The sequence below is a fragment of the Rana temporaria genome, chromosome 5 (assembly GCF_905171775.1).
Source record: "Rana temporaria chromosome 5, aRanTem1.1, whole genome shotgun sequence".
Taxonomy (NCBI): domain Eukaryota; kingdom Metazoa; phylum Chordata; class Amphibia; order Anura; family Ranidae; genus Rana; species Rana temporaria.
The window spans coordinates 43181842-43204618 of record NC_053493.1 but is presented as its reverse complement, the minus strand read 5'-3'; the positions used below and the strand labels follow the sequence as shown (position 1 = coordinate 43204618).

Below are 22777 nucleotides of genomic sequence, written 5' to 3'. Positions count from 1 at the left end.
GGTTAACCGATGAAACTGAACTTCAGTCCGTTTTCATCAGTTTGGACTGATCGTGTACAGGGAGGCCAAGATGAACCTTTGCAAGAGCCGAGTCAAGATTTTCTTCAACCGTCTGTATCTCTGGAACTACCCATTATTTTCAGATGTGGTATTTCAATGACAATAGCCTGCTCTTTCTATCATACACTCACAGTTTGAATTACCTTCTAATATTTCTTATATTTTATTTATTTTCTTGTACTAGGCTTCTTCTAAGGCCCCTCTCCGGTGTTGCCAACCTACCAAACTGACATTTACTGGAACAGCCAAGTTTACTGGCATTTCCAAAAGTTACAAAATTACAGTTTTAAGTGCAAATTTCAGTATTTTGGCTACAAACTAGTACAATATGCAATTAGAAATGTGATTTAAAGTAGATATTAATGCAAAAAAATAATTTTTATTTTTATTTTCGATATAGTAAGTAGCTCAGAGACAGGAGGGCAAGAAATTAGAATGAGCGGCACACACATATGAAATTGATTCTCACAGTGACACTGACAGCAGTCTGCAGCCGCACAGATGATGATGACACTTCACCGACAGGACATGTCCGCTCCTGGGGGGGCACACCCTAAGACCCCTTTCACACTGGGGCGCTTTTCAGGCACTATAATGCTAAAAATAGCGCCTGCAAAGCGCTCTGAAAGAGCTGATGCTGTCTCTGCAGTGTGAAAGCCCCGAGGGCTTTCACACTGGAGCGGTGCGCTAGCAGGACGGTAAAAAAAGTCCTGCTAGCAGCATCTTTGGAGCGGTGAAGGAGTGGTGTGTATACCGCTCCTCCACTGCTCCTGCCCATTGAAATCAATGGGCACCGCGGCTATGCCACCGGCAAAGAGCAGCTGCAGTGGTGGTTTTAACCCTTTCTCGGTCGCTAGCAGGGGGGGTAAAAGTGGCCGATAGCGGCTGAATACCTCTGCAAATACCGCCGACACCCCAGTGTGAAATTGGCCTAAGAAATGCATTAAAGATGGTGCAGCCATAAGACCATACAAACAGAACAAAATATTACAGCGCACAGATACAAAAATGACGAGGCTATTTAAAATACCTGAACTTTTAAAAAAAAAATACGGGAATTTAGTCACACCATATGGCAATACAGTGCTTCAGCCCACTTACTGCGTTAAAGTACCCCATTGTCAGTGGGTCGGTCCTACACTATTCATAGAATGAAAGATCCTGCTTCTCTAAACTAATGGGAGAAATACACTCCTCTATATGGGAGAAATAAAGGACTCCTCCTATATTACAGGTGGACACTAATAAGAGGTAATGGCGGGGGGTGGGTGGTGCTCCATCCCAAGGGATCTGATTGAGATCCATACAATAGACAAATACTTGGGGGGCACACCCTATAAAATGCATTAAAGATGGTGCAGCATAAGACCATACAAACAGAATAAAATATTACAGCGCACACATACAAAAATCCTGACCAGATCCCTTGTGATGGAGCACCCCATCCCCCACCCCCCGCCATTAACTCTCATTAGTGTCCACCTGTGATATAGGAGGAGTCCTTTATTTCTCCCATATAGAGGAGTGTATTTCTCCCATGGTTCAGAAAAGCAGGTTCTTTCATTATATGAATAGCGTTGGACCCACTGACAATGGGGTACTTTGATGCAGTAAGTGTGCTTAAGAACAATATGGTCATATGGTATGACTTATTCCCCATATTTTTTGAAAAATTTTCAGGTATTTTAAATAGCCTTGCAGGAGTTAAATGTAATTTTTGCATGTGTGCGCGGTATTATTTTGTTATGTCCGCTGCTGAGTCACAGTGGCCGTGTCTCTTCACACCGGGTGTTTCCTTCAGTCCATTCCAGTCCAAACAGCACTGACAATCCTGATCCTGGCTTTTCTTGCTGCTGGCCCACACATTGGTTTCCGGCCATTCCGCTCGGCTCCCTTGCACCATGACATCACACGACATGCTCAGGCACCGCCTCCGCCAGACTTGCCCCTGGCTGGAGCTGCCTGAATACACTGTAGCATGCACTCAGATGGTCTCTACCAGCTCCGTACTTGAACTGCGCATGTGCAGTTCCGAGCCGAGCATCAGAGCCATATTTGTTACTGGCAGAATTTTCCTGTCACTGGCATTTATTGGCAGGAGAAAAGTGCCCATTTTTTGCTGGCTGCCAGTAACATTACAACACTGCCCCTTTCACATGGGCGCCTCCATTTCACGGGCTCCGCTTGCTCAGCAGGGGATCGCTCCTCTGACGACCGCTGAGCAGGCGATTGACAGGTCTGTCTCCGCTTACTGTGCAGAGCGGACACAGACACAGTCCCACTCTCTATGGGGAAATTGGGTGAAAACAGACCATCAGCCCATTTTCATCCGATCCTATCCAATCCACCAGACAGATGGAAATTAGGACCACCATCCATCTGGATTTTGCGGACAGGATCAGATCGAAAAGCAGCGGATATCCGAAAACATTTCATTTCTGCACCACAGATGCTAAGAGACTCGCTATATCTTGCATTCAGACCACGGTTCGGCTAATACTAATACTGTTCTGTAATTACCTCTTTGGCTGAGTAGAGGTGTTAACATTTTTTAATTACATCCTTCTTGAATAAGAGAACTATAGGGAAATGGCACTTGATTTTAGACTTGATTTTAGATGGGTTCCCACATATTCATTGACTGTCATCGTCCTACCTGGATTTAAACTCCATATTTCTGCATTTGTTTTTTTCAGCACATATGCAGTACACAGTTACTGTCACAAGTTCTACAGCTTCCCCATTCATTTGATCTGCATCCCTTATAGAGGTGTCAAACTTAATTTCATGGTGGCCCTCAAAGAGCCAGTGGTATCTGTAAGACTAGATGTCCCGAGCTCCCATCACCATCAGAAGTCAAGAGTCCCCCAACATTCCTTCCATCACAGTGCACCCCCCCCCCTTTATCTTGTGCCGCTGCCGGGAAAAAGCAGGGGGCAGAGTTGGGAAGCAGAAAGTGCATGGTCTGGAGGGGGACCAGAGGAGGGCTAGAGTCAGCTGCTGGAGTCTGATGACTGCTGAGACCAGGGGAGGCGGATACGAGGGGGTACTGTGGCTGCACAGAGGAACACAGGATCTGTCCTCCTCTCTGCTGCTGACTGCTAAGACAAGGTGGGGGCAGAGACAAGGGAGGTGCCAAAGCTGCAGGAGAGGTACAAGAGCCATATGATATGGCCTGGAGAGCCGGATTCAGCCCCCGGGCCTTGTTTTTGGCACATGCGCCTTATAAAGCTGGCCATACACTAGTAGAATTTGGTTCTTAATTTTTTTCTTAAAGAAAAGTAAAGCAGTGAATGTGGTTTTTATTTGCAAAATTCCATGCATACCAAAATGGAAACTGTTGCCTCGTACACACAACCAGTTTTCCCGTTGGGAAAAATGCCATGACAGCTTTTGGGCGGGAAAACTGGCCGTGTGTATGCTCCATAGCAGTTTTCCTGACAGGAAAACCGCCGGGAATTCCGGCAGGAAAAATGAGAACATGTTTTCTTTTTTCTCGCCGGGATTCCTGGCGGTTTTTAAGCCGGCAGTTTTTCTATGGGGAAAGTCTGCGGTGGAGCATACACACGGCCGAGTTTCCCGACCAAAGCTCTCATGGCAGTTTTCCTGCAAGGAAAACTGACCGTGTGTAGGGGGAAAAAGCTACCGAGCAGGTTCTCAGTTTTTGTAGTGTTGATGTTACTGGCGCAAATGGAAAAATATCTTGTTTGCTCTGTGTAGAGTGGTTTGCTGCAATCAAAAAAAGTGTAACTCACTCTGTAGTGATTTACCCAAAATAAAACAGTGAAAAATATGGATTGCGCTACCGTGAATATTTGATCCTATGTAATATACTCACAATTAATTAACACCTATAGACGTTAACTTATGTGCTTCCAACGCAAAAGAATATATATCAATCCTCTAAGGAGAATATATATGTGTTCTTCTAAAAAACTGCATATGTGCATATAGAACACACCTCAATACGTGCGTATATTAATATATATATATACCCCCTACCAAGTGTTCAAAATTTCAATATTTCAAACAAAAAACGTAAAAGACAAACAGGTGTATATTATAATATCACCAGACCAAATTTGGTGTGGTGAAGAAAATATAAATATATATGTGCAAAGAGAGTTCCTGCGTGGAACCTCTTCCCTTTGCTGAAAAAAAGAGAAAAAAAGTCCCAATATAGTAGCCAGGTGCTCTTAATCAATATTCCTTCTGTGAAATATTCAAATGCCACGTGATTTCACCACTTCCGTGATCTTCCCATCACTGTAAAAAATGGCCACTCACCAGATCCCATTCAATGAATGCCTTTGGTTCATTCCCAGGATAACCAATCCTATTTCGTATCACCACAGTTGTTAAGTATCCTAGATGTTTGGGTGCTGCGTCTCTTTCTCTATAAAAGCTCACAGAGAAGGGGTGCCCAACATAGTGTAGTAGGTAAAATTTGTTTATTCAATTTAAAATAAAAGACAAGTATTGCACTCACATTTTGGTGTGCCTATTTGCCGGCACCAAGCTTCTCCAGCCGTGTATGCAAACGTGTAGAGGAAAAAATCACTCCTCGTTCCCCCTGATCCTTTCTTCCGACCGGTATGGTATCCTATAGGTCTCAGCAGCCTCTACGCGTTTCGCAAATTTTATTGCGTCGTCAGGAAGCTGAGGATCTCAGTTTTCCCCACGGTTTTCCCAGCGGACTTTTTACGGCCGGGAAAACCGATCGTATGTAAAAGGCATTGCAAGCAAATTACATTTTTAAGTTATGTATAAGTTAGTTTTCTTAATAACATGCATCAAGTCTCTATTGGCATTATCAAAGTCTACTTATTAGATTTTTATACAAAGAGCTTAAAAATCTACTAGTGTAGGGCCAACAGTGTGTTGCCAGACCATTCTGTTTTTGGTGTGGTTCCTGATCCTGAGTACCAGATTCAGAGCTAAACTATGAATTCATAACTTCAAGAATGTCATCCCTTGTCTGCTCTTCGAGTGGTCCTGTCTGGTTTTCTTTTTCTTGTTACTTTGGCTGTGTTACCAACTTTAGCTTGTCTTTTGATAGAGTACCTTTGTTATGGAGACCCCTGTTAGGCTCCACGTACATATGGCCGTCAGATACTGTGGTGATTTTGCCATGTTTTTGCCCCGTTTTGCGTTTTCCCACGACTGGGCAGTCAAAACGTTCCTATCCTGAATGTGACTCTTCCGCATTCAGGAGACGGAGGTTGAACCTTACCGCAGCAGCTCCTAAACTCTACTAAAAGCCTATCCCAGGACGAAGTTGTGATGACGAAAAGCATTGGGTCGTGGCTGTACGGCCACTAGTAGGAAGTCTTTGATATAATGAGGGACGCTCTGGCTGCAAAGTGTGGTGAGATATTTCCGGCTGTATTATCATCCATCTGCTGCCTCAGCGCTCTGGGTTTATATATTTTCCAATGCTTGTTTTACTTGTGAACATTGTAAATGCAATATATGAAGATTTTATTGAATAAACGTGTCTGCACTGAGTGGAGAGGAGTGGTCTGAGGATTTAACCCTTGTGGGGTAACTGCTCTGCTGCCAAACATGTGAGTGTGAGGCACTACCTTTGGTGGGTTTAATACTGACGGCAGAGGTGTTGGTGGTACTTATGGTTTTGTGAGAAGATCTCATCACTCTTTGGAGGATCGTTTACATTTTTCCAGAAATCCTGTATTTTATTGACTGTTTATGGACGTTCATTTCACTGCTCTTCTATTTCACACTAGTCTATTTTGTGTGGTTCATTCAAAGGGCTGCTGTTCACTTTTAGGTCTTAGGCCGTGTACACACGATAGGATCGCCAGAGGAGGACGGTCTGAAGGACCGTTTTCATCAGTCCACGATCGTGTGTAGGCCCCATAGGCTATTTAACCTTCGGTCAAAAAAATGAGAACTTGCTTTAAATTTGAAACGATGGACTGGTAACCGACAGGTCAAAACCGATCGTTAGTATGGAAAACCATCCAGTCGACGCATGCTTGGAAGCATTGAACTTCATTTTTTTCAGCACGTCATTGTGTTTTACGTCACCGCGTTCTGACGTGATCGTTTCTTTAACTGATGGTGTATATGGACGACGGACCATCAGTCAGCTTCATCGGTTAACCGATGACAACGGTCCTTCGGACCGTTCTCATCGGATGGACTGATCATGTGTACGCGGCCTTATAGTGATTTGTATTCTTTATGTGTACATTGACCCATGGGCTTTTTACAGAGCTGGGTTTAGGAGCTTTGGCAAACAAAAACGCCAAAAGCTCCTAATTTCAAGTTTAGTAGCTGCTAGTGTACATGAAGCCATTGTCCTAAAACATCTGTCTATTATTCTGCTACTGTTTTTTGACACTATTGTTACTGACAAGGGCTTGGCTCCTGACCACAACAATTGCTCATCCAGTACCATGCCATTATCATCAGACTACTGGTTTATGAAACTGGCTGTTAATGTCAGAGCTTTCACTACCTCTATCTTGCTTTTTGGGTACTCCGTCTGTGCTTACTTACTTACTACCCCTAACAGTCCACAACAATGTACATGGGATTAAAAATGCACTGTGGAATTGTTTCAGGTCTTAAAAAGCCATGTTGGAATACTGTGGTCTGCAGACATTAATAGTCTAATGATATAAAAATCCACCAAAAATGTTAATAAATAAATATCTCTTGGTATGTGCACACAGTAACAACAAAAACTTAACACAGTATATGAATGAATATAAAATAAATAGGGATGAGCCTGTGGTTTGAGTCGAATGTAAGTTTGAGTAGAACATCAGGTGTTCATTTATTCTAAAATGAACCGATCATATGAGGAGTTTGCGGGAAATTCGAGCGCTGCGGAATGCCCCATAATGCACTGCGAGATCACAGTGTATTGCTATATGATTATTGGCCAAAGCATGCACCTGACCTGCATGCTTTGGGCAATCAGAGTGTGCGCTGCTGAGAGAGCCGTAATTGGCCAAAGGCAGGGTGCCTTTGGTCAATCATGGCTCAGGGGGACTAAGTCCATACCCCACACTATATAAGGGTGCTTATATAGTGGCCGAGTGTAGTGTTGCTGGCTTGGACAGAGAGATAGCTTGAGTTAGATTAAGTAGGCAGATTATTCAGTTAGTGGAAGTGTATTTGATATGTATACAGTCAGTCAGTCTAGTATACATATATATACTACAAGTGTGTTTCTGCAAAACTGAAAATGCACTAAGATATGCATTGTTGTGAACCAGGTCTTAAGCCCCTTTCATACAGGCTGTCAGATCAGGTCCGCCTGTCAGTTTTTCAGGTGGACCTGATTGGACCCTCCAGTTTCTTCCATGGAGCAGCGCATGTAAGCAGATATATGTCCATATATTGGATGGCATCAGATGGAAAAGGAGTCGGTCCGTTTCCCTCAAATTGCCCCCATAGCGGAGAGCAGGCTGTGTCCGTGTCCGCTCTGTCACAGACCTGTCATCCACCTGCTTAGCGGAGATTAGCAGAGAGATTCTTGCTGAACAAGCGGATTCTGCTGAAATCGGCCTTAGTTCTGATTGTTTCATTTCTTCAGTCACGTATTTTTTTCAAGAAAAATTAATACAGGTTACATCGGTTTTTACATCAATATTTCATCAGTTTTTACATCAGCTTTTTTTACATCCACTACCCATACAAAAATGGATGAAAAAATGGACCGTTTGTCCGTTTACATCCGTTTTTTTTTTTCATTTGTTTTGATTTTTTTTTTTTTATTGAAATTGAACATCCACTTGGTGTTCATTTTTCATCCATCGGGGGCCTTACTAAAACTGGAGAGTGCAAAATCTGGTGCAGCTGTGCATAAACTATCAGCTTCCAGTTTTTTGTCAAAGCTTCACCAGATTAAATCTCCAGTTTTATTAGATCAACCCCATAGAGTAGATGTATTTTTCAGTGCAGAAAAGGAGATAGATTCTAATGCCGCGTACACACAATCGGATTTTCCGTCGGAAAAAACATCCAAGGTTTTTCCGACGGAATTCTGCTCAAGCTTGGCTTGCATACACACGGTCACACAAAAATTCTCAGAACTTTCGACCGTCAAGAACGCGGTGACATACAACATGACGACAAGCCGAGAAAATTAAGTTCAATGCTTCCGAGCATATGTCGAATTGTTTCCGAGCATGCGTCGGAATTTTGGTGTCGGAATTGTTAAAGACGATCGGATGCTACAATAGGAATTGTATTCCGTCTGAAAATTTGAGAACCAGCTCTCAATCTTTTGTTGGAGGAAATTCCGACAGCAAAAGTCCGATGGAGCCTATACACGGTCGGAATTTCGGACCAAAAGCTCACATCTGACTTTTCTTGTCGGAATTTCGTGTGTATGCGGCATAAGATTTTAAATCAAGAAATCTGCTGTTAGAAAAAAAAAGTTGTGCTTCATTACCTCTAAATATTAAAAAGAATCTTAGGTAGTGAATAAAGCTGTGACTGTACATCCAATCCACTGCCCTTGCTTACCCTAAACATAAAGACATTGGCCCAGATTCTCAAAGGGCTTACGACGGCGCAACGTAATGTGCGCCGTCCTAAGTCCTAATCTGGGTCATCGTATCTATGCGACTGATTCTCAGAATCAGTTACGCATAGATAACCATTAGATCCGACAGGCGTAAGGCTCTTACGCTGTCGGATCTTAAATGCAATTTTTTTTTCGCCGCTAGGTGTCTCCTCTCCGTCGTTTTCCCGATCGAGTATGCAAATTAGCAAAATACGCAAATTCCCGAACGTACGCGTGGTCGACGCAGTGAAGATACGACGTTTACGTTAGATTTGCGACGCGTAAAGTTGCTCCTGCTAAATGAGGGGCAACCAATGTTAAGTATGGCCGTCATTCCCGCGTCAAAATTTAAAAATGTACGTTGTTTGCGTAAGTCGTCCGTGAATGGGGCTGGACGCCATTTACGTTCACATCGAAACAAATTGCGTCCTTGTGACGTCATTTAGCGCAATGCACGTCGGGAAATTTTAGGGACGGCGCATGCACAGTACGTTCGGTGCGGGAACGCGCCTAATTTAAATGATCCACGCCCCCTACCCGGATCATTTGAATTAGGCGGGCTTGCGCCTGGGGATTTACGCTACGCCGCCGCAATTTTACAGGCAAGTGCTTTGTGAATAAAGCACTTGCCCGTAAAACTTGCGGCGGCGTAACGTAAATGAGATACAGAGATGCGGTGATCTACGAGAATCTGCCCCCTTGGCACACAAATACAGGACTCAAAAACTTACCCTGCTGAAGAGTCGGCAAGATTACCATCAGAAGTATAAGTAGAATGGAAGATATCATCATAGCCATCTTATTATTCTTCCAAAGCTTTAAGGAAACACTGCAGATTTAAATCCTTTGGTTACTGAAGTCCTATTTAAACACACTGGAGTTCCAGTTCAGTTCTTTAACGTTTAAAAGACTTAAAAGCACGATGATTGTTGTGGCTTCTAAATGATATAAGAATATCCTGTCACATGGGCCTTAATGCAGAGAGTAACTCCCACTTCTTATTTTGCTTCCATAAGCAAATTTTTATTATCAGCTGCTACTGATTTTGTCAAAAAGATGCCCACTAGGTCCACAGTGATTCACCATATGTGTTTCTATAAAGTGTTTTTCTCATTTCTCAAGAATCAGATTACACGCAAACAGAAAAAGAGGATGTTCCAATGAGAAAATAAATAATTAGGGTTTTCATAATGTGTTTCAAATATCAATGTGATTGTTTCATTAGGATTAGATTCATAAAATCTGGTCCCCTTAGGCCGGGTACACAAGAGAGGATTTATCCACGGAAACGGTCCGGGGGACCGTTTCCGCGGATAAATCCTCTGGCGGATTTTGATCTCATGGTTGTACTAACCATGAGATCAAAATCCCCACGGAATTCCGTCCGCGGTGACGTGTCGCGCCGTCGCCACGATGATGACGCGGCGACGTGCGCGACGCTGTCATATAAGGAATTCCACGCATGCGTCGAATCATTACGACACATGCGGGGGATGGATTCGGACGATTGATCCGGTGAGTCTGTACAGACCAGCGGATCAATCCGTTGGACTGGATTCCAGCGGATCGATTTCTTAGCATGTCAAGAAATTTTGATCCGCTGGAAATTCATCCCCGGGGACAAAAATCCGCGGAAACAGATCCGCTGGATCGTACACACCAGGGGATCTATCCCCTGGTGTGTAACACTTTACTAGTGTATAACACTTTACAGCGCAAATATTTCACTTGTTACAATTATCACTTTTTGTCTATCGAGGTAGACCTCTTTTTTATTTGCAGCAGTATCCCCACTTTTCACTTGTCCCCTCACTCTAGACAGCGCAGGAGTTCACTTCACTTATCATTCAGATATCACTGCACAAAACCCAGGACGTCATATGACGTCAACCCAGGATGGGAGATCCCATCTGTGGACGTCAAATGACTATGGGCCAGTAGTGAAGTGGTTAACCAATGTAAAGAAGAAAAGCAGCAATAGTGAAGCACGTAAGGTAAAACATACGATAATTTTATTGTAGTCTACTTACAGGTGTACAAAGATCATCATGAAGTAAAAAATCTGCGACTCTCAGTGTGCTTGCATCAGCCAGTCTGACATGTTTCATCCGAGTTGGATATCATCAGAGGCGTATTGTTGGGGCCTGTCTGTAAGGTGGTACACGTGAGGCTATCCCTTTAAGACTGTACACAATGGATGGCTGATGGGTTGCTAATAAGAGAGCAGTCTCTATTGGCATTAAATGTGGGCAGCAAGGGATCAAGCTCAATTGTTCCGCTCACCACTCTTGCTACGCAACAGGTCTGATCCAGTACGCTTGGTGCATTGTTGTCCCAAGAAGTTCGGTCCTCCCGGTCATATCCCCAGAATCAGGTCCCCAGTATCTTAGTCCTCACAAGGCTCTGTTCTCTCTGGTGTAGGCATACACAGCAATGGGTCCCTCTGGCTTTGGTCCCAGCACAGAAAACCAAACTATCAGTGGCTTAGTCCTCACCCTGTTTCATTTTGGTAAGGACCTCACGGGCAGAATGTCCTCGCTCTCTGATTCCCCGCACTAAATTGCCCTGAAAAACTGGGTCTGTCCTCCTCCTCTATGTACAGGGATTTGTGTCCCTTGTAGTTCAAGCCCCCATCCACTGTAGTATGCCGTGCTGCTTGAGGACTACAGGTCTTATGCCGCGTACACACGATAATTTTTCGGCATGAAAAAAAATGTTGTTTTTCAGCATTTCCAAAAAACAACGTTTTTCCAACTTCATCATTAAAAACGATGTTGCCCACACACCATCGTTTTTGAAAAATAATGAACAAAGCGCGGTGACGTACAACACGTACAACGGCACTCTGAAGGGGAAGTTCTATTCGCCTTTGGGCTGCTTTTAGCTGATTCCTTGTTAGGAAAAGACGATTTGCGCTTTTTTGTCTGTTACAGCGTGATGAATGTGCTTACTCCATTATGAATGGTAGTTTTACCAGAACGAGCGCTCCCGTCTCATAACTCGCTTCTGGGCATGCGCGGGTTTAAAATGTCGTTTTAGCCCACACACGATCATTTTTTACTACCCGAAAAACGTCATTTTTCAGAAGCCGAAAAACAATGTGAAGCCCACACACAATGGGCCATATTCTCAAACAAGTTACGCCGGTGTATCTACTGATACACCGGCGTAAATTGAATTTCGCGCAGGCGTATCATTATTTTGTATTCACAAAACAAGATACGCCGGATTTAGGCTAGGATTCGACTAGTGTAAGTCACTTACACTGTCGGATCCTAAATGTAATTCGCCGCCGGCCGCTAGGTGGCGTTTACGTTCAGGTCTCATTTGTTTATGCAAATGAGCCTGATACGCCGATTCCCGAACGAAATCGCGTCGCGTAACCGTCGCTAACGTCGTTTGCGTAAGCGTAAGGTTACCCCTGCTATATGAGGGGTAACCTTACGCCAGTCCCACGTATGCCATGTTAAGTATGGCGTCGGGTCCGCGTCGTCTTTTCCCATCGGGTACGTCGTTTTACTAAGTCGTTCTTGAATACGACTTTACGTCAATGACGCACACGTCGGCGTCATTGACGTTTTCCGCCGAGAACTGGAGCATGCGCACTGGGCTATTTTTAGCCCGGCGCATGCGCAGTTCGATCGAAACGGGGGCACGCTTAATTTAAATATAAGCCGCCCCCTTTGAAATACGCGGGGATATTTCAGGATAGTGTGTAGACCTGATATTATTATTTTTTATCCCCTTTTGTCAACTCTACATCCTTGCCCATTAAATTACAGCACAGATACAGCCTAATAATATAGAGCAGTGGTCTCCAAACTGTGGCCAAAGGTGCCCATTTTCTCCCACTGACACCAATGATGAGACACTATTCCTCCCACTGACAACAACGATTGGGTACTATTCCTCTCATTGACACCAACGATAGGACACTATTATTCCTTCTGAGACCAATAATGGGGTACTATTCCTCCTACTTACACCAATGATGGGGCACTAATCCCCCCACTGACACCAATGTCGGGTCTGAAGGACAATAATCTGGCCCTTTGTTTAGAAAGTTTGGAGATCCCCGATATCGAGTAATGTACTTCAAACTACATACAACTGTTTCAGGCTTATTGACCACCAACAATGCAGTACATGGAAACAGTAGAGTATGGGTTGAGGAGCAAGAAGAAAATATAACCAGGTTATGGTAAGGTAAGCTAAAAAGAGCCAAAACAAATCCTCCATTGAACTATTGAGACACAGAGTAGAATCTTTTTGAAACAGGTTTTTGCATGTCTCACTTTTATCACAAATACAGAAAATGTAATTATTTATTTCTCATAACAGAGCCATGCGGATCACCCCCTTATGTGCCAGAACCACCGGAATAAAAAAAAAGAGTTACAATTCTCCTGAGCCAGGGGGAAAATCACTGCTATAGGAGCAGTGCGGACAGACAGCTTACAAACCAGTAAGCAGAATTGGGTTGGGTGTTGGGTCACCTGTAGCACAAAGTTTACCTGTGCCAATTGTTAACTGAATAGAACTGTGGTGAACCTAATCTTTAAGTAGAAGCTCTCAAAGGGTGGCAATAATGAAGAGGCAGTCTATTAAGTCCTGCACTCTGTGTCCTTTTAAGCCACAGCCAGTATTCAGCGCAGTGAAAATCACACCTGACTTTTGCTGAAGCGCAGAGTGCCACAATTTTCCTCAGCTGCGGGAGCCTAATTTATGATCCTGCACACAGGCCCACTGCTTTCAGAAAATGACCCTGAAAATGCCCCTGACCTGATCTCATATTGCGCATTTATTCCAGATGCTTGTATCATATACAAGCACATGGGCTGGATGTGAGAGTTGGATGAGCAGGATGAGTGTGCTAGGACAGGTAGATGTGTCTCATCGTTGCTTCCTTTCACCACTCTGCATATCACACATATCATAGATGAGAAGAGGGTACAGAGGTGGAGCACATGAGCAGGATACAGTGGTGTGGCAGATGAGCAGGGGGTTCAGAGGTGGGGCAGAAGAACAGGAGGATACATTGGTGGGGCAGATGTGCAGGGGTGGAAGAGATAAGAAGGGGGTTCAGCAGTGGGACAGAAGAGCAGGGGAGTACAGTGATGGGGCAGATAAACAGGGGAGTACAGTGATGGGGCAGATGAGAAGGGGGTTACAGTGGTGGGACAGATAAGCAGGGGGGTTCAGCAGTGGTACAGAAAAACAGGGGGTAGAGCAGTGGGGCAGATGTGAAAGGAGGTGCATTGGTGAGACAGATGAGCAGGGGGTTACAGTGGTGGGGCAGGAGAGCAGGGGAAACAGAAGTGGAGCAGAAGAGCAGGGGGTACAGAGCTGAAACAGATGTGCAGGCGGTACATTGGTGGGGCAGATGAGAAAAGGGGTTACAGTGGTGGGGCAGATAAGAAAAGGGGTTACAGTGATGGGGCAGATGAGCAGATGGGTTCAGTGTTAGGGCAGATGAGAAGGTGAATCGGCAGTGGGACAGAAGAGCATGGGGATACGGCAGTGGAGAAAATGTGCAGGAAGGTACAGTGGTGGGGCAGATGAGAAAAGATGAACAGGGGGATTACAGTGGTGAGACAGAAGAGCAGGGGGTACAGTGGTGGGGCAGATGTGCAGGGAGTTATAGTGGTGGGACAGATATGCAGGGGGACATTTTGCAATAAGCTCCAGCCACTGGAACATCACTACCTCTTGTTGCTCCCTGACTGATGTCCCCTCCCTCTGTGGTCATGGCACTATTTTTCTCTTCCTCAGTATCTGGAAAAAGGAATGGTTGCACACGACCAACATGATCCAGTGATTGTGTAATAAAATAATTCCACCAATTCAATCAACTCCTCATTGACAGCTTGTAGGGCTAAGACTGGATTAGCAGAAGAGGAGAAGGAAGAAGATGGAGTATCAGCAACAGCCACTCATCAAGCTACTGTGGCTGTATAGAATGTCCACAGGCAGATGTGCCTTGTCTCTAGATGGTTTAGCCCTACCACAACTTTGTTCTGCAGAAGTTACTGGCCCCACATCAGTGCCGGATTTAGATCTAGGGGGCCCCAAGGTACTTCATGTTTGGGGCCCCTCAACATAGAAAAAAAATTATATGAAAAATAAAAAAGTGAACTGAAATTAATGATAAATCACATTTGTTCGAAAAAAATAAATAAGTTAGGTTTCCGAAGAAAACACTTGTCTGATTTCTGTTCCTCAAATTTATTGACTGTAAGAATACACATTACACAGGTAATGAAAACTGGTAAGTCATACGTCACAGTTATGCATCACACTACAATATTTACAAAAAGTATTTCTTCCTGCATTTAGCATCTGCAAAATCTTTAACTAACTCATCAAACTGCATCATCTTGAGGACGCTGCTATTGACAAAAAGTAGGCACAGATCCTTTCATGGGTCATCTTGGTTCAGATAATTCTTTAGCAGTGCCAATTTGCTGAACAATCATTTTCAAATATATTCTAAGAGCTACATATACATCTGGAAAGGTATCAGCAAGCCCTTCATCATGAATTAAACTGCCTGTTGAGTTGAAGCTTAACAGGGGTTGGTGGATTCCTGAGGGTCGGGGATCTGGTTCTTTGGGCGCAGCATGTTCCCCTGGGGGCGCCTGGGATCTGGGTCCTTGTTCTCGTGGACTCTGTAGCCTCTTATATGTTGCTATTGGAAGTTTTATTATGTTTAATAATGACAAAATGTCGATCTTTTGACAATCATACTATTGAACTAATTTCTATTGTTTGGTGCTATGTCATATATATGTACTTGATTTTCGGGTATAAACGTACAAGTTTTTCTATGTTATACAAGTGAGTATATAGCACTTATGTCTTTGTATTACATGAGACTTTCATTGTTATGTTGAATATTCTTCTTTTACTAATAAAAATCTATTGAACGAAAAAAACTGCCTGTTGAGGCTGCAAACTGGACAATTTCCACAACAAACACACCACTCAAGTCTCAAGGGAAAAAAAGTTTCATATATTTATAAAGAAAGTCTGGGGCCCCCTCTGATAGGGTGGCCCAGGGCAATTTTCCCCTTTGCCCCTATAACCTTCGCAGAGGCGGCTCTCTAATTAGGCACATTAGGCGGTCGCCGTAAGCCTTGCACACACAGGGGCCTGACGACCTCCTAGTTTTCCTAATTACAGAGTCGCCTCTTCTAGCAGCAGAGGTCCCCACCATCAGCACAGCGCAAAGTCCGCTCACTGCTACACATAGAGAAAACAGGCTGCGAGTGGGACAAATCACGAGAAGATCGGAGCTCACTTAGAGTTCCAGATTACAGCCAAAGAGAGACGCTCAGATCATCAGAGCCAACTCTGACACTTCCCCCTCCCCCTGCTGCCCGCACAGCCAGAGGAGAGAGCTGCTTCTACTCCTCCCCCTCCTCCCATCCTCTTCTGATATGTCTTCCCGCCCACTCTTCCCAATAAACAGCGTTCTGCTGCCTATAAGAAGGGGATGTGGGGGCGGGAAGATTCAAGCTCAAGCCCAGAAAACGGAAAGGAAAGATGGAGCCTGATCCATCCAACCATCCATCCAGTCCCTCCTGCCTCATCTTTCTTTCTTTCTTTCTCCCTCAGGAGCGTAAGTGGGGCCTCATGTCTAGGTTTTGCCTAAGGCCTCGCAAAGCCTAGAGCCGCCACTGAACCTCCGTGTGCAGAACCCCTACTTATTTTCTCAGGCCTGCTTGACACATCTAATAAGGGGGATTCCCACATTATTGTGCCAGGACCAGAACTTTCAAACCCATTGCATCTGTTGTGAACCCATGGCAAAGTGGCAAATTTCATCCCTAGTTGTTATATAGGAACCACACATTTTAGAGGTGCTTTGACATGGCAAATTTACTTTTTTTGTATTTGTATGGTGTACAACAAAAGCCTCTGATTTTAAAGTGGACCTGAACTCAACATGTAAAAATTTGATACATTTTAGGGAACATTTAAGGCCTGTGTTGAAAGGATTTGGTCTTCTTTCAGTGGAATCAGTTTGAAACACTTCTGAGATCAACATGGGAATTTGTCTGCAGTTGCTCTGCTTATGCCGCGTACACACGATAATTTTTCGGCATGTAAAAAACGACGTTTTGAAAAAATGTCATTTAAAATGTTCGTGTGTATGACGTTTTTCGGGTTGTAAAAAATGATTGTGTGTGGGCTAAAACGACGTGAAAAACCTGCGCATGCTCAGAAGCAAGTTATGAGACGGGAGCGCTCGTTCTGGTAAAACTACTGTTCGTAATGGAGGAAGCACATTCATCACGCTGCAACAGACAGAAAAGCGCAAATCGTCTTTTACTAACACGGAATCAGCTAAAGCAGCCCAAAGGGTGGCGTCATCCGAATGGAACTTCCCCTTTATAGTGCCGTCGTATGTGTTGTACATCACCGCGCTTTGCTAGAGCATTTTTTTTTAACGATCGTGTGTGGGCAACGTCGTTTTAATGATGAAGTTGGAAAAAACTTAGTTTTTTCTAGAGGCTGAAAAACTTCGTTTTTTACAAGCCGAAAAATGATCGTGTGTAAGCGGCATTAGGATTTGTGTTTGATTTGCTTCAAGCTGGTTTTGGATTCCCACTGATTTATGTGGGAATGCAAAATGTGTTTGAAACAAATAAAAGCCATTAAAAATGTTGATTGTCACCACCACCACCTGCCCCCACCATCACCCCCACTTACCACCATCACCATCCCACCACCCAAAACCACTACCACCACTAAAAAAGAAAAAAGAGAGAGAGAGAAAAAAAAAAAGAAATTTTACATGTGTCTAAACACCCTAAATGTTTTACTTTGGCTTTTTCCTGAAAGATATCAGTGGACATTGGTTTGTGAGGGTGTCTAGGCACTTTTGTGCCAACAGTGCCATGGCTGTATATCCTCAATGTAAGATCTCAAGCACCATGGGTCTGACTTCTACTGACTGTTTACTGTACACCTTGCTGGAGGCTCTGACATGAGGAAGGAAAGTCCTGCCTCTACAAAGATGGCCACCTCCTTAAAGATATAGGGCCAAATCCTCAAAAGAGATACGACGGAGTAACTGCTGTTACTCCGTCGTATCCCTGGTCCTAACTATGGAACTGATCCACAGAATCAGTTTCCCATAGTTAGGACGAAGATCCGACATGTGTAATTGAATTACACTGTCGGATCTTAGGATGCAGTACCGCATCCGCCGCTGGGGGCATTTCGCGTCGAAATGCCGCCTCGGGTATGCAAATTAGGACTTACGGAGATCCACGAAGCTTTTCAGCTTCGTTTTTTCTCCGTAAGTTTTATTTTGCAAACGCAAAATTAGGGCTGCTTTTACAAGGTGTAAACTGTTTACACCTTGTAAAAACAGACCTTTCTTGCTCGCAACGCGATTTTTTTTTAATTTAAAATGTTTTTTTTGGCGCCGTATATCTTTTTTTTACCCGATGCAACTTTATTGTCCCGTCGCAATCCACAAAGCCCGACGTAACGTAATTTCGCGCTATGCACATCGGGAAAATGATGTCATGAGCATGCGCAGTACGGCCGGCGCGGGAGCGCGCCTCATTTAAATGGGATATATATATATTCGCCAGCACACCAGGGATCATCTTAAAACAACGTCCAAAGATTTAATGCATATCTATTGATCCAAAAGAGCAACGTTTCGAGGCCACGCAGGACCTCTTCGTCAGGCAAAAAGGGAATCCCCCCCTGGAGAAGAGGAACGCCTTGCGCCGGCCGGATTTAAGTTACACCGCTCAAAATTTCTAGGTAAGTGCTTTGTGGATCGGGAACTTAGTTAGAGATTTTGCGGCGGTGTAACTTAAATGGAAAAAGTTACGTTGCGCCGGGTTTTTGAGGATTAGGCCCATACAGTGTAAGTAAGATTTGGTAAGACCGTAATGAGGTAAAGATCAGCTGATGGGGGACCAGGAATACTGGTGACTAGTCCTTTGTCCTCTGCTTACCTGCTTTTTTGGGTACAGCCTCCAGAGTTCTGTTTTTCTTTAACTTACATTTAGTTACTTTTCCTGCTAGCTAGCTATAAAGTTTGATGGGGAACATTTGTATTATTTTTTTATATATATACTGTATATTGGCTACTTGTTTTGTTTTTTGTGCCTTCATTATACCCCTCTTTTAACTTCTCTCTGTCCCAGCACCTGGGTCATTCTCCTGGTCCACTGGAAGTCTACATTGGAACCCTCATTCTATAATGAAAATGTAGAACTGAACAATTGGTAACTTTTGAAGATCAGCACTAAATCAAATTCATTGCACTGTTAGGATTTTCAGAAACATGTATTTCCCAGTAAATATCAAAGGAACTGAGGAAATGAGTCAGCGGCATGCATCGTTCCAAAGAATTCAATATTTTGTCAATGTTAAAATTACAAATCCAGTAATACTGAGCTATCACTTAATGTGGTATTAATCCCAAAAGCAAACCTTTAGCTTACGGTTCCTTATGCTAGGCATACATAGGTAGTTTTTTTTTGGTTCAACCCGGCTGACTAAACTATAAAAAAGTCCCCCATACTAACTGATGTTGGTGCTGCAATTTTTCCCTGCTGAGCTATTACGTTCTGAGCCCCCCCCCCCCCCCCCCCCCCCCCCCCACACACACACACACCAGAACACACTGATCAGCACTCACAAACATTTGCTTCAAAGAAAAGGATTGGATGCTGGTTTTCCAGCATGTCCGTTCGATAAAAGCCAGTCATTAGACCAGCTTCTGTCGGACAGGCTGCTGTACACACAGTCCAAAATGTCGGACGCTTTCTGTTGAACTGAACTGATATTCGGCCGGTGGGTACCAGCCTTGATGTGATGGCGGCATTACTTTTATCTTTTTAGGTTTTCTTTCTCCCCCAACATCCCCCACCTGTATTGGTGGACATGGCAATGCTAACCCCTTCCTTAATTTCAGCCTGTTCCAGTCCCATTGCCCCAAAGCTATGGTGCTGGACAGGGAGTCAGAGCAATGAAACTCAGCACACACTCGGTCCTGATAAGTTCACATCTCCCTCTTTCAGGAGTGCAGGTGGACGGGTGGGTGGTTCAGGCAGATGGGCGGGCGAGTGGGCGTGTCAGCAGGCAGACAATTCAGGCATGATCTCAGAAGATTGCCAACACAACAAGCAGCCAGAGCCTGAAACTTCCAGTCTCGAACCTGGAGGGAGAGGGGAGCAAAATCCTCCCTCCACCAGCCATCGGAGCCTGTGTGGTGCTTGTGCTCGGAACGATAGCAGCAACAGTGGCGTCACTCCTATCGTTCAGGCAGCTGGAGAGCCGGGCACTCGCTGTCACTTATCTGCTCTCAGCGCCCCCTCTCCACTCGCCCCCAGCAAATTTTCACTCGCTTAATGCGAGCAGGCAAGTGAAAATGAGGGCTGATCTAGCCAACAAGTCTGGTTGTCGCGAGCTCTGTGACCGTGCCCGCGGGACCCGATGGTTATTGGTTCATCCTCCTGTCTTCGTAATCTGATTCCCTTTGAAAACATATGTTTAAATAACCCAATGGCCAAAGGTCTCATTACATCTATCTATGCATCTATATTGGAAGAACTGACCCCCTATCCACATTCCTATATGGTAAAATGGCAGGATGATCTAAGCCAGTGGTTCTCAACCTGGGGTTGGGACCCCCTCGGGGGTCGAATGGTGATTTGCCAGGGGTCTCCAAATCCTGGGCTGTTCTTGAAGCCCGCACCTCTCTCCCAGCCTTTTTGCGGCCACCCAGCATGGTTGTCCCTGGAGCCTGTGGCCACCCACTTAGCCTCTTTGTAGCCGACCATTCAGTTCACAGCATGGATGGGGGGCAGAGACTAGAGGTCAGCTGACTAGGGAGGAATGTGAAGTGGGAGGGGCTGGAGGAGACCCTATCTCCTGATTTCGGTAGAGGTGTCACTGCTACGAGACACCACAAAGTCGGAGACATAGTGAGTAACACTACCTGTGATTAGAGTTCCCATTAAAAGTCCCCACTACAGTTCTCAGATCAGCAGATGACCTTGATCAAGAGCACCTAAGTTGCCTGATCAGAACTCCCCCCAGCACTGTGACTAATCCCAACTCCATGCCAGCATTGCAACTCATCCCCTTATCCCCCCCCTCACCAAGGAGTAAGAGAAGGAATAAAAATAGAGAATACATGGAAGGGAGAGGAAAAAAGGGGAGGAACAAAGAAAAAGGTAGAGAAAGAATAAGAGAAATAACAAGACGGCTAGAGAGAGGGATGGGTGGGGGGGGGGTAAAAAGACATAAATTACGATAGAGAGAGATAAAAGGGAAAGAAAAGAGAACAAAGAGAAAGAATGGTACATCCTAAAATGTACCATAAGGGGTTTTAATACTGTATGAGTGGAAGGGACTCAGGGAGCGCTAAATGTCCATGGGTTAGGGGCGCAAATTACTTGTCTTGCCACACAAATAATTTTACTGTTAGGGGTCCCCACAACTTGGGAAATTTTATCAAGGGGTCACGGCACTAGAAAGGTTGAGAACCACTGATCTAAGCAAAGTTATAACATACCACTGCATCTTATATGTGTGCAGCCTATTGCATTAGGGTGTGCACCCCAAAGCTCAAACACATACTACCGATCACTCACCATGTTCATTCAGAAAGGGAAGGGGCTGAAAAATACATATTTACCGTTCCCTTCCCTCACTCATACTAAAACATCTCCGCAGCAACAGTCAGCAGGAGAGGAGAGAAGCCAGAGGTGCTGCAGAGGGAAGGAGTGGGGAGCCAGGGTGGTAGGGGGGAATCTGTGCTGCACAGAATGATTAGGGTTTGCCTGGGCACACCCGCACACCCTGTGAGCACGCCTATGCACTGCACAATGCTCCTTTAGTATTGCTGCAATTAAATCTAATTATAATATACTAATGCGTTGGTATATGGTTCCCCAATGCCTAGCCAGATCCAAACCTTTGATATTTGACAAATGCTGCCAAGAAAAATGAACCTTCATACATGGTTGGTGGGATTGTCCCAAAATTAAACAATTTTGGACAGATATTTATAGGGTAATACATATTTTAAAGCAAACTTCCAGTCGTATTTTTGTTTATTAATAGTGAGGAGCAGCAAAAACTGTAGCTGCTGACTTTTAATAAACAGGCACTCACCTGTCCCACGATCCAGCGGTGCACTCACCTGCACTGTGTTCTCCCGCGGCAGCGCCAGATCTCTACTATGGGCACCCGGCTGTAACAGCTTGGGTTTTCACAGCCGGGTGCCCACCGTGCACGTGCGAGCGGTGCTGCGCTATTTGACAGGTCCTGAAGTCTTCTAGTACCTGTAATGTGTCCCAGAAGACTTTAGGAGGGAGAACTTCTGCTTCCAATTGCCTAAGGTGACCGTAACGGAAGTGGGAGTAAGTGCCTGTCAAAATGCTCCCTATACTCCCCTCCTCACCAAAAGCTGTTTCACAAACATGAGTCGGGGAGGAGGCCTTGATGCAGTTCAACTCTTGGGTGAATATCGTCTTTAACCACTTAAGACCCGGACCAAAATGCAGGTAGGACCAGGCCCCTTTTTGCGATTCGGCACTGCGTCGATTTAACTGACAATTGCGCGGTCGTGCGACGTGGCTCCCAAACAAAATTGGCGTCCTTTTTTCCCCACAAATAGAACTTTCTTTTGGTGGTATTTGATCACCTCTGCGGTTTTTATTTTTTGCGCTATAAACAAAAATAGAGCGAAAATTTTGAAAAAAATACAATATTTTTTACTTTTTGCTATAATAAATATCCCCCAAAAATATATCAAAAACGATTTTTTCTTCAGTTTAGGCCGATACGTATTCTTCTACCTATTTTTGGTAAAAAAAATCGCAATAAGCGTTTATCGATTGGTTTGCGCAAAATTTATAGCGTTTACAAAATAGGGGATAGTTTTATTGCATTTTTATTTTTATTTTTTTACTACTAATGGTGGCGATCAGCGATTTTTTTCGTGACTGCGACATTATGGCGGACACATTGGACAATTTTGACACATTTTTGGGACCATTGTCATTTTCACAGCAAAAAATGCTATAAAAATGCATTGTTTACTGTAAAAATGACAATTGCAGTTTGGGAGTTAACCACTAGGGGGCGCTGAAGGGGTTAAGTGTGACCTCATATGTGTTTCTAACTGTA

General features: G+C 44.3%; 1 protein-coding gene across 1 annotated transcript in view; it reads right to left on the bottom strand.

Moving 5' to 3' along the window:
• LOC120939983 (macrophage mannose receptor 1-like) overlaps nucleotides 1–9578 on the bottom strand; it is a 145683-nt gene extending 136105 nt beyond the window's left edge. The window contains exon 1 of the mRNA XM_040352475.1: nucleotides 9337–9578. Coding sequence (XP_040208409.1) covers nucleotides 9337–9403 — 67 coding nt within the window. The 5' untranslated portion in view covers nucleotides 9404–9578. The remainder of the gene's footprint in view (nucleotides 1–9336) is intronic.
• Nucleotides 9579–22777: the final 13199 nt, after the last annotated feature.